At 46.1% G+C, this 14,913-nt stretch overlaps 1 protein-coding gene across 1 annotated transcript; it reads right to left on the bottom strand.

Annotated features, from left to right (window-relative positions):
• Positions 1-4,348: 4,348 nt before the first annotated feature.
• On the bottom strand, positions 4,349-13,245 carry LOC119440964 (uncharacterized). The gene is made up of 8 exons (XM_049661372.1): positions 13,149-13,245; positions 11,904-12,160; positions 11,090-11,127; positions 10,172-10,262; positions 8,372-8,449; positions 8,193-8,240; positions 6,229-6,451; positions 4,349-6,143 (listed from the first exon to the last, which is right to left on the bottom strand). The coding sequence occupies exons 2-8, from the start codon at positions 12,000-12,002 to the stop codon at positions 6,040-6,042; spliced, it is 681 nt and encodes a 226-aa protein (XP_049517329.1). The 5' UTR covers positions 12,003-12,160; positions 13,149-13,245; the 3' UTR covers positions 4,349-6,039.
• Between the last annotated feature and the right edge of the window lie 1,668 nt (positions 13,246-14,913).

Below are 14,913 nucleotides of genomic sequence, written 5' to 3'. Positions count from 1 at the left end.
GTGAAATTTGAAATACAATGCTGTAACTTCGAAGATCGGACACATAGCATGTCGTTCACAATCCCTTATGAGTTATTCACATGTGAAGTGCCTGATATAAAATGTTCAGCTTTCTGTAGTAAATCATGGACAGCTAGTTTTATAATGCTGACACATGCTCTTGGAGGAAGGAGGTAGAAAGGTAGGAAGACAGGCAGGTTCACCAGCGTAAATACAAGTGACTGTGCTGCGGAAGGGGTATAAAGGGAATGAAAGGAAGCAGGTGAGCCGAGATTTAAAACAGAAAGGAAGATAATGTGTGCACATCAATGCGATGCCGTGCACTACAGCAAGAACCCACATGTCAAGTAGCAGGGCAATGCTGGGGTGTTGAACACAGTCTGAACAATGGTGCTCTCCCCCAACAAGGTGCAATTAAGCGCAGTCAAGTTTAGTTTTCTAGCCACACCGAAATGAGGGCAGTCAAATAAAAGACCTCGGATCGTTATTTCACAGCCTCAGTAGTTTACTATTAACATTGAGATCTCTTTCGTGCAACATCACTACTATATTGGCCTCGAACAACTATTGAACGAACATAGCCCTAAGATGGCCAAGGTGACGCAGTCTTTGGAATTATCTAATATTGAGTGGAAATTCTTCTTCCTTACAGGTACAACGGTCACCTGGAGGTCCAGGAGTCATCAGGACCAATAACTCTGAATATATATGAATGATATTGCTACACGCGTGTGGTATTTGGCTGTTTGAACGAGGCGCGCGGGCGCCATCACTCGAGAAAAGAAGAGAAAGAAGGAGCTGGGCTCGCGCTGTGACCCTATTGAAAAATCTCGTATGTACGTGTTATATGTGGCTCGTATATACGAGATTATTGGATATGTGTCCTCGTATCCCACGTATGCATACGAGGGCCTCGTATCCCACATATGCATACGAGGGCCTCGTATCCCACGTATGCATACGAGGGCCTCGTATCCCACGTATGCATACGAGGGCCTCGTATCCACTGCCATACATACGAGGGCCTTGCCTCGTATCCCTTGCATGCACTGCCTTATGCTACTATTGGGTTTGTGTGCTGCACAACAAATATTTATTAATTGTAGGCTGGTATCTCATGCACCACCTACATGAAGAAGCCCTGTTGTGACGGGCTCTGTATTAATTTTGCCTAGTGTAGCTCTTTATTGAGTAGGTATACATTATAGAAGGCCTTCTAGAAATGATTCTCTGCATTCAACTTGGCCCGGGCATATACCTGCCATGCCCTCTAGAACTTAACTCCTTTAGAGTTGCGATGTACCTTGGGGAATATATGTGTGCCTGCATTTAAGGAATGAGCCGTTATACATTGAAAACACTTTATTTACCAATATAAAACGTGGGAAACAGCAGGTGTGACCACCTTCTTTAGGCGACGGCGAAGACCAGAGTTCATGACAGAAATAGAAGCCCCAGGGTCGACAAGTGCAGAACTCGTCACGCCATCAACGTCGAACACACACCGTCGAGTCGGCAGAGTAACTAGAGGGTTTTGGGGCAGAGTCGTCGATGCAGCGTTACCTCTGGGCGCTGCATCGTTTAGTTTTCCGGAGTGAAGGAGCCACGGTTGCTTGGCGACGGGGCGCGACGAGGTGGCGGGGAGCGGGAGGACGGACGGCAGTATGGTTGCGAATGCGACTGGTGACCTCTAGGTGACGGAGAGCGGCTGGACCATGTCGTGGCAGCATCAGGATTGTAATGGTGTGCCGCAGATAGTGGCTCAAAAGGGCTGCAATCAAGGCGGCGAGCATGGCCAAAGGATGGAGTACGTTGCGGGAACGACCAGCGGTTGTTACAGTAGCGAGCAACGTGCCCGACACGGCGGCAGTTAAAGCAGATAGGCCGATCGTCTTCAGTTCGCCAATCAGTAGGGTTCCGAGATCGTGGAGCGAACCGTGGATACCGAGAGAACGATGTCGGGGCCCCGGAAGCGGGAGTCGGGCTGACAACGGCGCAAGCAGCGTGAACCCCGAGATTCGCGAGTTCGTTTCGCACGATGGCTTGGACGAGTGAAACCGCTGGTGCGCTCGAGTAGCCGGCATTAGAGCTGGTAAAGAGGCTATCGGGAGCCATTGCCTCGATTTCGCGGCGAACAATCCTCGTCAATTCGGCCGAAAGGTTAGATTGCGGCCGCTCTTCACATGAAGACGTTGCAGCCGTGTTGGGAAGCCGGGCGAATGGTCGTTCAATACGGCGGCTCTAAGCCTGCTTGAAGCGCTGACACTCGATCATGGCATCAACAGTAGCACAATTTCTGCACATCAGCAAATTGAATGCGTCATCCGCTATCCCTTTCAGGACGTGGCCAACCTTGTCAGACTGACATGTTACTGTCAGCTTTACGGCACAGCGCCAGTATACATCCTGTATGTACGACAAGTATGATTCCGTGGACGTCTGGGCGCGCGTTGACAGCTAGCTGTTGCTTCGCAGCGATTTTTCGACTGGAGGCCTTACCGAACAGGTCACGGAGCTTTTGTTTGAATGTATCCCAGCTCCCAAAGTTGGCCTCGTGATTGTCATACCACAACTTCGCCGTTCCACTAAGATAAAACACCACATTGGCCAGCATGACTGTCAGGTCCCTGTGGTTTGAATCGCTCACCCGTTCGTATAGCGTAAACCATTCCTCAACGTTGATACCATCGGTCCCGTTGAACGCTCCAGGGTCTCGGGGTTGGACTTCTACAATCGGTGTCCGCGGCGCAGAAGCAGATTCTGGTTGGGTGTGCCATGGTGGTCGCACCGCAGCTCCGTCGTCTGGCGAGAATACCCAGCACCTCCACCAATGTGTGACGGGGTGTCAAACACGTAGAAGCGGGACAAGATTTATCAACAGGGACTGTTGGCTGAGATGGCCAAGATGGCTGAACACGCGCAGCGCCCCCCGGCGATCGTCGTCTTCCTTGATGCAAGGAGGCGGCCCGTACGCTGGACGCCGCAACGGCGCTGGACGCCGCAGCACAGCCCGTATCGGAACGTCAGGGAGCCGGGGCGAAGCCCGACCATCGCAGGATCCGTCCGGTAGCTCGGCCTCCAGGGACAGCGAACCGTGGCGAAGCCCGGTTTAACAGGGTCGGGATCGTTGACGTCGAGACGTGGCCCGCCGTTCGATCAGCAGAGCCTGGCGAGAGCCCACCGAGCTGGCCCGTTCCGCTGAGCTTGTTGGCTCCGTCGCTCTAGCTGCTCTGTCGTGGAACGCGCACCGACCACGCGCACCGACCACGCGCACCGGCCACGCGCACCAGCCACGCGCACTCCCGCACTTTTCGGCCCCGCACACCGAACACAAGCACTGAAAAGCCCGCGCATTTCACCTCTCGGCCCCGCACACCGAGCACAAACATTAAATTGCCGTCCTCCTACCACACCAGTATACACTTTATTTACACAACTACATGCAGTTAAACCTCGATAATATGAACCTTCTGCTGTGGCCATGGGTTCTTGTTGTCTATGCCTAGCTGTTTAATGATACGGTGCATCTAATGTCACCATTAAGAAAAATAATGCGGGATAGTGTTCTGTTCGTGCTTGCATGCCGGAAGCATGGTTGCTGTGCTCAAGTGCACACTCCAAAGCTTTTATATTGAGTGCAACTTGCACATACTGATCCAGGGCAAAACCCTCTGAAGGTGGATTTTTTTTGCCAAATGCGACCCCCACGGGTAGCTTTTTTTACTGCACGTTTATAAATTATTCAGAGACTTATTTCAAAATATTATTACCGTAATTTGTTCAGCGAAACTAAAGTGAGAAAAAAATATCTTTTGCCTTGGTATACCATAATCTGACCATAACGTAATCAAACTGCATAGGCGAGCGCATTCAGGAAAGCTCTATGGATATGCGTCCATCAGAAAACAAAGAGTGAGAAACCTCTGCTAATCCTTCATCTTATTGCCAACGAGATGCAATGAGCTTGCGCGAGCCTCAAAAATAAAAAGAGTAAACGCTGGCACGGCGGCATCATTTGTGTGTACCAGTGCCTGCCTGTGAACGGATGTAATCGCGCCCCTGTGAGCATTAAATGAGCAGAAAGTGTTTGCACGCCTGGATGTGCAAGCGGTAGTATACACGCGTCGGAGTAAGGAAAAAAAGAAACGGAATACAAAAGCCATTGGCGCAACAAAAAGATTCCCTTATTCCCATAGAGTGCCAGCACATGCTGGGTAAGTTAGAAAATTAGAGCACTTAATTCTTGAGATGCAGCCAGCGCCGTAAATATATGGCGCATAGACCATTTCTGATTTGTTCGCGAAGCCTATATTCACGTGATTGACCACAAAAGGGACCACAACTAAAAAATAGTGAACACGTGTCGTTAATGCCGTTGTTACCTGCTATGACGGTACGTACGGGGTGTTATCAGGGCATGAAGGAGGGGAAACAAATTTTTATGCCACAGAGTTCAGGGATGCGGTCATTATGCAAGTAAATACGGTAGTTGGCCTGCTGGCAAACATTACCCTCAAAACCACGAACTACTGGATGCGACAAACCAGCATCACTGATTACTTTCAGTAATCCAAAATTCGTCAAATAAAAGTACCACATTGTAGCAAAGAAAAGTAGCAACAAAAAATTGTAATTAAATCTTAGTCTGGATCGTATTATTGTTTGCTTAATCCTGAGATTTTCCATGGCCCCTACAACTTCAAATTAAGGAGGTTTACTGCATTTACATATACAAGGTGTTTCAGCGAACACTTTCAAAATTTATTTAAGGGTGCCTGTGGCGGACAGCCCAATTCTAGTTAATGAGCTGGTCTACTCGAAGAGGCGGAGATTACTTGCACAAAAAATTGAAATGCATAATCGACTAATTAACAAAAATTCACTAATTAAGTTTTTAACTAATTACCTTATGGCCCATATTGCAATTTACGAATTGTAGCTGAGGAGTTCGCAAGGCGGATCCACTTAGAATTAATTCTCAGGATGACACCAGTATCGAGATAATTCCCGAACTTTGCGGAGAAATGCATTGGCGTTCCAGTTAATTTTGTGCTTCAATGCATAAAGCGATGTTTTGTTAAGAACCCAACTGGAACGCCAATGCATTTCTCCGCAATATTCGGGAATTAATATCTCGAAACTGGCGTCATCCCGGGAATTCGTTCCAAGTGTATCCGCCTTGCGAACTCCACGGCTACAATTTGTGAATTGCAATATGGGCCATCAGGTAATTAGTTAAACTTAATCACTGAATTTCTGTTAATTATTTGATTATGCCTTAAGATTTCTTGTGCAAGTAATGTTCGCCTCATCGAGTAGACCAGCTCATGAGCTACAATTGTGCTATCTGCCACAGGCAACCTTTCAGAATTTTTAGGGGCGAAGCTCCTTATAGCGGCACCCGTTCGTCCTCGTCGTTGTAGTAGTGTGTAACCAGTCTGAGAAAAATGAGAAAAAAATTCCGAAAGTTGTGTCCGTAGCACGGAATCGAACCAGGGACCCCTCGCTTCCGAGCGCGCGGCGTTAGCCCACTACGCCACGAAGCGGACATGGACACACGCACCACGATGGCAATAAATACCCAACATTAACGAAAGGCCGGGTTTCTAGCGCGTTTCTAACGCGTTTGTGCTAGCGCGTTACGGCCCGTGTAAGAAGCTGGTGTAAGACGCTGTGGCCTCTCCGCCTTACCTTCAACGCTTTTCGAACGCGCTGCCCAAAGCGGTGGCAAGTCAAGTTCAAGTCGAGGAGCGTTTATGAATACGGGGGGTATACTATCTCAGCAGTCATGTGATGGCGTCGGCAAACGCGGTGCACGTTCCGGCATGTGTAAATGGCTGCGTAAGACGCTGTGGCCGCTCCACCTTACTAGCGAGTACTGCACATTTCTAACGCGTTTGTGCTAGCATCCCCTTAAGCGGGAGATCCGATGATTCCCTCCGGAGCTTCGCCCACTCATCATCATTCACCCCGTGGATATGCTGTGATTTTTTTGAAAGTGTTCGCTGAAACACCCTGTATGTGTACACTATTGCATGCTTATTTTAGATCCCTCAGCATGTCTGCCAGGTATCTATTCATTTTGGAGCGCCGCAACTTCTCTTCCTCAGGGGCACATCTTCTAAGGTATGCATCGAATGCGTCTGAAAAATTAGTCATTTCGGTGTTATACATGCATTGCTACAACCATTACAATAACAAAATTGAAAGAATGTGAATGATACTTACTGCCTACAGCTTGCAATTTATGGGGGCTTAAAGCCGGCTTTTCCACAGCATTGGTGTCCTTAAGAAAGCGGCGACAAAGAGCCCCAGTGACGCTCCTACCCCTGAGTGCCGGGACTCCCCACACCAGTTTCGCCAGTTCTTTGCAGAACAGGGAGTCCCGGCCACGGCCCTGGAGTAGGTCCCACCTCTCCTTGTCAACCAACACACCATTTCCTAGGTGTACCTGCAATAAAGGACGGCAGAGACACATTAAGACTGTTTACGTGTGGGAACCTGAAAGCACCTTTAGTCAACCAAATGGCTTCAATTGTGACGCGCGCAATATGGCACACGCACTAGGCACACCTTAATTTAGATCAGCCCGTACCAAAGAGCCGCCATAACATCAGGTAAGCATGCTTGTTTTGCACCCCGGGGTACCAGGTTCTATTTCCCACCCAGTCCGTCAAACTTTCTCATCAAAGCAATTTGCTTTGTTTACAGGAGCCTACCTGAAAAATCTGACATCCAAGCATTTTTTTACGTGTTTTTAATGTTTGCGCAATCGACCACTCTTGGTACAGTCTTTCGGACACACCGGACGACAATGAATTTTCATGTGATGGAGCCTATAATTCTTTCACATTAAAGGAGGCCATGCTGTCAAGCTGTACAGTCTGTTTCACACTTAGGGGAAATCTCGGAGCGCATTGTATCGCGATGCGGCGAGCGCTGGAGTCGGGTGCCAGAAGCAGCTCGCGCAGGCGCAGACGCTCGAGGCGCGTTATCTTGAACCGCGTCGACTGCTCGACGCGGCTGGCCGCCAACCGCGTCGAGCAGTCGACGCGGTTCAAGATAACGCGCCTTGAGCGTCTGCGCCTGCGCGAGCTGCATCTGGCACCCGACTCCAGCGCTCGCCGCATCGCGATGCAATGCGCTCCGAGATTTCCCCTAAGTGTGAAACAGACTGTACATAACACAGGACACAGCAGGACATGCAGTTGTGCAATTAGGGCATTCATGCTTCAACTAAGGCTTGCAAAAAAAGCTGTTAAGGTTATCACTATACACAAATGCTACAAATGGTTTTGCCCCAAGCATGCTCCAATTACTCAGTTATAATCAAATAAAGTAGAACTGTTCAATTTACTTCCAAAACACTTTTGAAGCCTGTGCACCATGCACCCTCACAAAAAAAGATAAATGTTATACTTAAGTTACACATGCATGTGTCACCTCTTTTTTCGTCTCGATATTCCTGCACTGTTTCTCTTGGAGTACAATACCAACTAGCCCAACTATCCATCCTATAATGCCACACACTTGTACAGAAGCAAGCAGAATAGTATATGTTTCTTCATTTAACAAAAGTCAGTTTCGCTTGAAAGGCAAAACAGTGATAGCGATAACAAAGCATCTAACAGCTATAAAATAATTAGTAGTTTAATCGGCCCCACATAATGCAGCAAACATTCTCATACTAATTAAATTGATCAGCACGGTCTCAGCACACACAGGCAAAACACAAACACATCTCGCTCGATGAGTAGCTTCTCGCTTCCTTGAGATAGAGTGAGCTGCAACATTAGGTATGCAGAAATCCAGGGATGCCGGCGGAGAGACTGATACAAAGTGAAGAGCCATCTCGGCTCACTCAAACTTAAGAAATACTGCAGAAAACTTCTAGGATAGGGCACACCCAGGCCCCTTTTTACGTCTGCAGCAAGAAGCAATAACTTGACCACCCCAGGCCAGGCTGACTAGAAGACAGACATGCTTCACCAGCGACTTGCGCCCTCCCACTTGGGCAGACTCAGTGTCATCCCAACCCCGCCCGCATGAAGACTGTGCACTCTCAAATGCTTTTTCTTGATAGGATCTTATTGCACTTGGACCTTAATGTACGAGCCACCACATCGACAGCCCCAAATTTTAGCTTGGACTGTCCGTATAATTGCTATCGCAATAACAAAAGAGAAACTCACCTTGCCATTAACCTCAGCAAAAACTGCCGGCAGTGCAATGTCGGACTCCTGCAAATGACAACAATACTGTCATTAACAAGTATTTCCTCAACCTCAGTACATTTCAGCGACCTATTATTTTCCTTGCATGTATATATAATGCCAGGCAAATAGAAGTTAGCAAAGATTGAGGACCCTACTTGATTGCACACGGCCTGCGATGGTGGATTTGCAGGTTGCAGCATAATAGAGGCCCCTGGCACTGCAACGTCAGACTCCTGCAAATGACAACAATACTGTCATTATCAAGTTCTGCAGCCAACACATTCTAGCTCTGCAATATGTGTTTCAGGTATAAGCTAATTAGTTATTCAATCCCACCGGTTAAACATACACTAGAAAATGAGCACACAAACAATTAGAAGACAAAATGCAGGAGCAATTTGTCCATCTACTGCGCAAAGGGTAGCAGCATGCTTTCTGGTTTTTCGAGACACGGGTTCTGCGGGGTAGCAGAGACCAATCGGCAAGCTACGATGCCGCCATAACGCCACAAGAAGGCTCTTGTCTCTGCAAAGTTGTGACACGGGTAAAGGATTCGTAAGACGCCTACCAGCGGCAACAACCCAGATTAGATTTCAGAAATGCTGCACACAGATTGTATTCAATGGTGCTGAGGAGGTCGTTTGGGATGCCAAGGACAGCCATGATACATCTGACGAGAATGACTTCTGAAGTTCTGACGAGGATGTAGCTTTAGCATCGACTGCCACATCTAGTAGCCGAGCTTGCGTTAAAAAATGTCTGCCATGTTCATAGTTGTCATTCTTATAGGGCCGCTGTGGCCACTGCCGCAAGGGCAAGACAAAAAAATCTATATTGTACATTATGGTGGGTTTTCATAAGATTAAAGCAAATCTATATTTAAATATTTTTTTCTTCCTCTGTGAGGTCAATATATAGGGGTCAATTTATACTAGTGGTTGACCTACTTCTGAGTGAATACGGTAGTAGCAATAAAGTTTATCATATATCTGCCAATGTCCTAGGTATATTGATCTTATTCTCAGTACATTTGAGCCACCTATTATTTTCCTTGCATGAATATATAATGCCAGGCAAATAGAAGTTAGCAAAGATTGAGGACCCTACTTGATTGCGCACGGCCTGCGATGGTGGATTTGCAGGTTGCAGCATATAGAGGCCCCTGGCACTGCAACGTCAGACTCCTGCAAATGACAACAATACTGTCATTATCAAGTTCTGCAGCCAACACATTCTAGCTCTGCAATATGTGTTTCAGGTATAAGCTAATTAGTTATTCAATCCCACCGGTTAAACATACACTAGAAAATGAGCACACAAACAATTAGAAGACAAAATGCAGGAGCAATTTGTCCATCTACTGCGCAAAGGGTAGCAGCATGCTTTCTGGTTTTTCGAGACACGGGTTCTGTGGGGTAGCAGAGACCAATCGGCAAGCTACGATGCCGCCATAACACCACAAGAAGGCTCTTGTCTCTGCAAAGTTGTGACACGGGTAAAGGATTCGTAAGACGCCTACCAGCGGCAACAACCCAGATTGGATTTCAGAAATGCTGCACACAGATTGTACTCAATGGTGCTGAGGAGGTCGTTTGGGATGCCAAGGACAGCCATGATACATCTGACGAGAATGACTTCTGAAGTTCTGACAAGGATGTAGCTTTGGCATCGACTACCACATCTAGTCGAGCTTGCGATAAAAAATGTCTGCCATGTTCATAGTTGTCATTTTTATAGCGCTTGTTATTTTCCTTGCATGTATACATAATGCCAGGCAAACAGAAGTTAGGAAACGTTGAGGACCCTACTTGACTGCACATAACCTCGCACGGTTCATCTGCAGGTTGCTGCATGATAGAGGCTCTTTGAAAGAGAATAATCCCATGGGCAACTATTGTCTTCACTGAAAAAAGGCATGCCATAAATTACGGTCAATAGAAGCTTCATTACTATACCTCTGAGCTTTGGGAAGCAAGTACTGCTGCTTCCACTGTCATCTGCACCAATATTTGGAGGTGTGGCATTCGGGCAAGGTACACTGTTTTCCTGAAAAGAAAGGCAGCATTAACACAAGGCGCCCAAGGAGTGCTCGAGGAAAAAAGAGAGACGAAGTGGATGAGAAGGGCACGTGGTGCGAATAAAGAGCCAGTGCGGCTGAAACCAGAATATTGAGTGCGAGTCGTGAAATATCACGGCACGCATAGCGAGCGAGGGCCACGAAACTGCCAACGCCGGGCAACGCTCGCTTCACGATAAAGGCAGTAAACGAAACTTCAGGGAGCTAAATCCTACCTTTTCCGAAAATGCAGCAAAATGTACGGCTTCCTGCTGACAAGAGACAAAGATTACGCTCTATAACATACCAGCAAACAGCACTTACTTTTCGTAATGCTAAGCAGCAGTTTCCCAGCCCCTTTTCTGAAGTTATTAGAGTTCCCTGAAGCCTACTGTTGTAAATCTTTGGCTTAAAAAGTCGAGATGAACTAAGTCATTCCTGTCAGCTATTAAAATTATGGTGTTTTACATGCCAAAACCCCTATATGGTTAGAGGCATGCTGTAGTAACGTAGTGAGACGCCCGAGTAACGTTCACTAGCTGGGGTTAGGTGCACTACTGTGCACCTAACTCTCGAGTACCCAGGAGCTTTTGCATTTTGCCCTCCACGATATGCAGCTGCAATGGCCTGGTATTGAATCAATATCCTCATGCTTACCAGCACAACAGCTTAGCTGCTAAGTCACCAAGGATGTTCCCTTTGTCAGCTAGCTACAAAGACCAGCTTGTACTCAATTAAAAGCATCACAATTCTAATTATTGAAAATGACTGAGCCAACTAAGTTCACCTTATATTTGCACAAAGAGAGTGTACATACCTTGCAACAACGTTGGCAAGTTGCTGTGAACCAGGAATCTAGGAAGAAACAAAGCAACTATTACCACCACATACATCATCTATTCTCTTGTTATTGCTTGTTCACGTAAACCATTCACAAAGAGAACTGGTTATAAAAAATATGACAGCAACCAGTCTCATATTCAAATGAAAGCTAGAGATTGCATAAATTGTTAGGTTTTACATGCCAATACCACAATATGATCATTAGGCACATCGTAGTGGGGAACTCCGGATTAGTTTTGCCTGCCTGGGGATCTTTAACTTGCACTTAAATCTAATTAACAGATATTCTTGCATTTCGCTCCCTTTGAAGTACACCTACCATGGCCAGCAAATGAACCTGCGTCTTCCTGCCCAGCAGCGGAATGCCTTAGCTACTAAACCACAATGGCAGGTTCATCCTAAATGATATACGCATTTTTGCGAGTGAAGGACGACCACAACTGTAAGCAGTAATGCACCAACTTTTCTCCATGCACCATGGCAGGTCCATCCTGAATCATTTACAGATTTCTGCAAGTGAAAGAGCAGCACAACTGCAAGCAGTGATGCATCTATTTTTCTCTTGCAAGAGATATGCACCTGCCCGCATGCAACAACACTAATTTTTCCGAATATTGTTATAGGTGTTACATTACATCATTCTTGCTAAACGAGGGCCTCATATTCTTGCTAAGACACATTCTTGCTAAAATGTTATCAAGAATATGTACAGTGTAGGTATTTTGCAATTTCTTTTAACCCTTGCATGCAGCCCAACACATTTTTAAATATTGTAAGCTAATGCTCACCCAGTTTGTTGAGAAGGTGGTCCTCCAGGCGGTCGTGACGTGCTTGCAGCTCATCTTTTTCTTTTCGGAGTGCTGCCAGCTTCCGACACAGGGCTGCATTTTTTTTGCTGCTCTGCCAAGAGCAATTTTTTTGGAACAACATCATCTTCACCATCATCAGAACTCGTGCCCTGATCATCGGACATTAACCTCGCCAGTTTGCGGCGTTTTGCGGCTTGCACATTGCGGGCGGCCTTTTTCGCTGAAGGAACCTGCGACTAAAAAAACAAAAAAAGCCCCCCAAAATTGTAAGTTTGCAGAAATTAAGAAAGAGAAACCCTTTTCATATTTCTCATCAGCAAGTTTTAAACATAAATCGCCTTTGGAACAGAATGCACAAAGGCACATTTAAATATTTTTGCTTACTGTGCCATTGTGACATTGCCAGTGCCACAAAAGACTACTTGCAACATGGAGTACAAGCAAGTGTAGTTGGCAGCTAACATAAAAGACAACACAGGGATGCTTGTTGCTGCTTAACAATTGTTAGAACACATACATTACTATTTTCCTAGACGCCAGCACATTAGATCGTTTAATCTCCATTTCAGTAAACCAGTTAAGTTTAATGGGTCTGAACACCCTGCTTTCAATAAAGCGAGAAATATGGATAGGTACTAGTTGGTCTTCATTCACCTTCTGCAGTGCTGCACAAGCGTGTCATGATTTACATGACGCGCTCGTGCATTTGCAATACTCAAATCTAGTGAGAAGCCCATTAAACAGAACAAAAAGTGTGGACTTGTATTCTATCTCGCAAATAAATTGCAGCGCTTCGGAGGCTAAAAGCATGCTCCAAAAAATAAGGTCATATCCTGTTGCAGCAGAATATAGTTCCAGATATACAGCTCTAAATCCTGTTTATTGGCAGAATTTAGAGCCATAGGGCACATGCACTTGATCTCATCTGTAAGGATCGAGCGCCAGTTTGCAGCAGCCACACGGCACTGTTCTTCCCAGACAGCCTGATTGTTGTAAACATAAGAAAACTTGCCCTGTTTATTTCGAATCACTTCCTATTATGCAGTAAGCCATGCAAATTTGTGGCTTGTGTATCCAAAATAAATTTGGATAGCATAAGTATGGTAAGTGAATGTCTTGGCAGTAGGAAAGGGACCTCACTGTTTGCTTATTAGTTTGCCCAATGTTGTACATACCATTACTACACTGATTTACACAAAGATAGTATTGTTTTCTAATACATACGTTCGTCGCCAAACCACTTGTTGCAGATGAGTCTCCATCAAAAATAAATTCTGGCACGGATTTCTTCCGCTTTGTCAACCGTTGTATGAGGTGTGCCTTTGTTACTATAGCACAGTAAAGAGAACAAAAAACAAGATCAAGAATGAAAGCATACAAAAATTAAACATGTTGGTCGAATTGCTAGCACAGCAGTTACATTAACCGTTGTAATATGGTTAGCTAAACAATTTATTTGTACTTGTTGCATATTATGTGCCATAGAAGATTTTGCATTTATTTACTATATGCATTTAGACATACTGCTCAAAAGATGGATTCAATGCATAGTTGATAGAATGAGCATTGAATACAAGATAAACGAAGACCCGCGTCCCTACAACCACGAAGAGAAAAATACAATCGCGTTCATTCATTGTAGGACTGGCAATCACCAAACGAAAGTGCACGCTTTGGGCTACATATAACCTGCATCATTTCTCTAGACGCCGCAGCCTTCCCCACGAAATACAAGTCAATTCCTTTTTTTCTCTCTCTCTGTCTTGTTCATCTGAAGCTACGACAGATGCGACAGGGTCTGTTCGCAGAAACCGAACATAGGTGTGTTCAAAGTATTGAAAGTGACACCGAGCATGATTCCACATTTTGCGTTCGTTAACTGCTTCTTTGATAACTCTGCCAACTCGCACAGTCTAGTCATCCGTGAAGTTTGTAAACGCACCAAGAAAGCTGTAATTTCACTAAACGTGCTACAGGAGCCTTTTTGAGCACTGAAAGCCCCACGTCTTCCTTGCGATATTTTGTATCCCTTTTAGCGTCGTTTTGCATGCCCGGCGGTTTACGTCCCCTAACTTGCGGTGCGCGACAGCTATCCGTACGCATGCGGCACAATCTAAGCATAGGTACAGCGTCGAAGTCGAAACAGTTGATACATTCAAATGAAAATCACTTACCACCAAGCTCCACAATGTCCGCGAGGTAATAGTCTTCATTGCTGTGGTCCGACAGCAGTCCAGTGTCGCACCAATACACCAATTTTTTCTTGCAGAGTTCGTTCACCGACGTAGGGGCATACTTCTTTATCAGTGAAATATGCACTATTGCCTTGGCACCGTCGTGGTATTTCACGAAAGCAAAGCTCCGCGTACCCGACGTGGCCATTGTTGTGTAGCACGATATTTGCACTGACTTCACTTCGCCACTTTCCGGATTGATCCTGGATTGACTACGAAATACATGATGACGACGATGATCGTGCTTCCCTTTGCATTGTTGGGCACCACACAGTGCCCTGATGGAGAAGAAATAATAATAAAATAAATAAAGTCCTAACCATTTCTATAAAAAACACGCACCTTGTAGACTGCGCCAGTGACAACCATTTAAATGGGCAGTCGCACGCGGCAGCAATGCACGCGGCAGGTGCGGGCGCCCTCGCGAGGTCGGATATGCTTCGAGCAGCTTCGAGCTTGTTTGAAACGCAGTTCGTTAGTAGGATTCCCAAGACTTTATTTCGAAGGGGGCGAGAAGCTTGGATCCCCCCCCCCCAACCCCACCGGTTTCCAGATAGCATCTGCCATGCCATGTGAAAACCGTCACAATTATAACTACGGCCTTTTCGCGCAACCACGTCTGCAGACTGCATCATCCACTGCATAGTGCTAGTTTTTCACTTAGCAGTATATCTGGGGAAACTCTGCAGTTAAAGACACCGCAAATGCGCAGCGCACGAATACAATTCCGCCATGCATACAACACGCATAAGGGC

Source organism: Dermacentor silvarum, chromosome 2 (genome assembly GCF_013339745.2).
Source record: "Dermacentor silvarum isolate Dsil-2018 chromosome 2, BIME_Dsil_1.4, whole genome shotgun sequence".
NCBI lineage: Eukaryota > Metazoa > Arthropoda > Arachnida > Ixodida > Ixodidae > Dermacentor > Dermacentor silvarum.
Note: the sequence above shows the minus strand (reverse complement) of the source record. Positions and strands in the feature narration are given on the sequence as shown.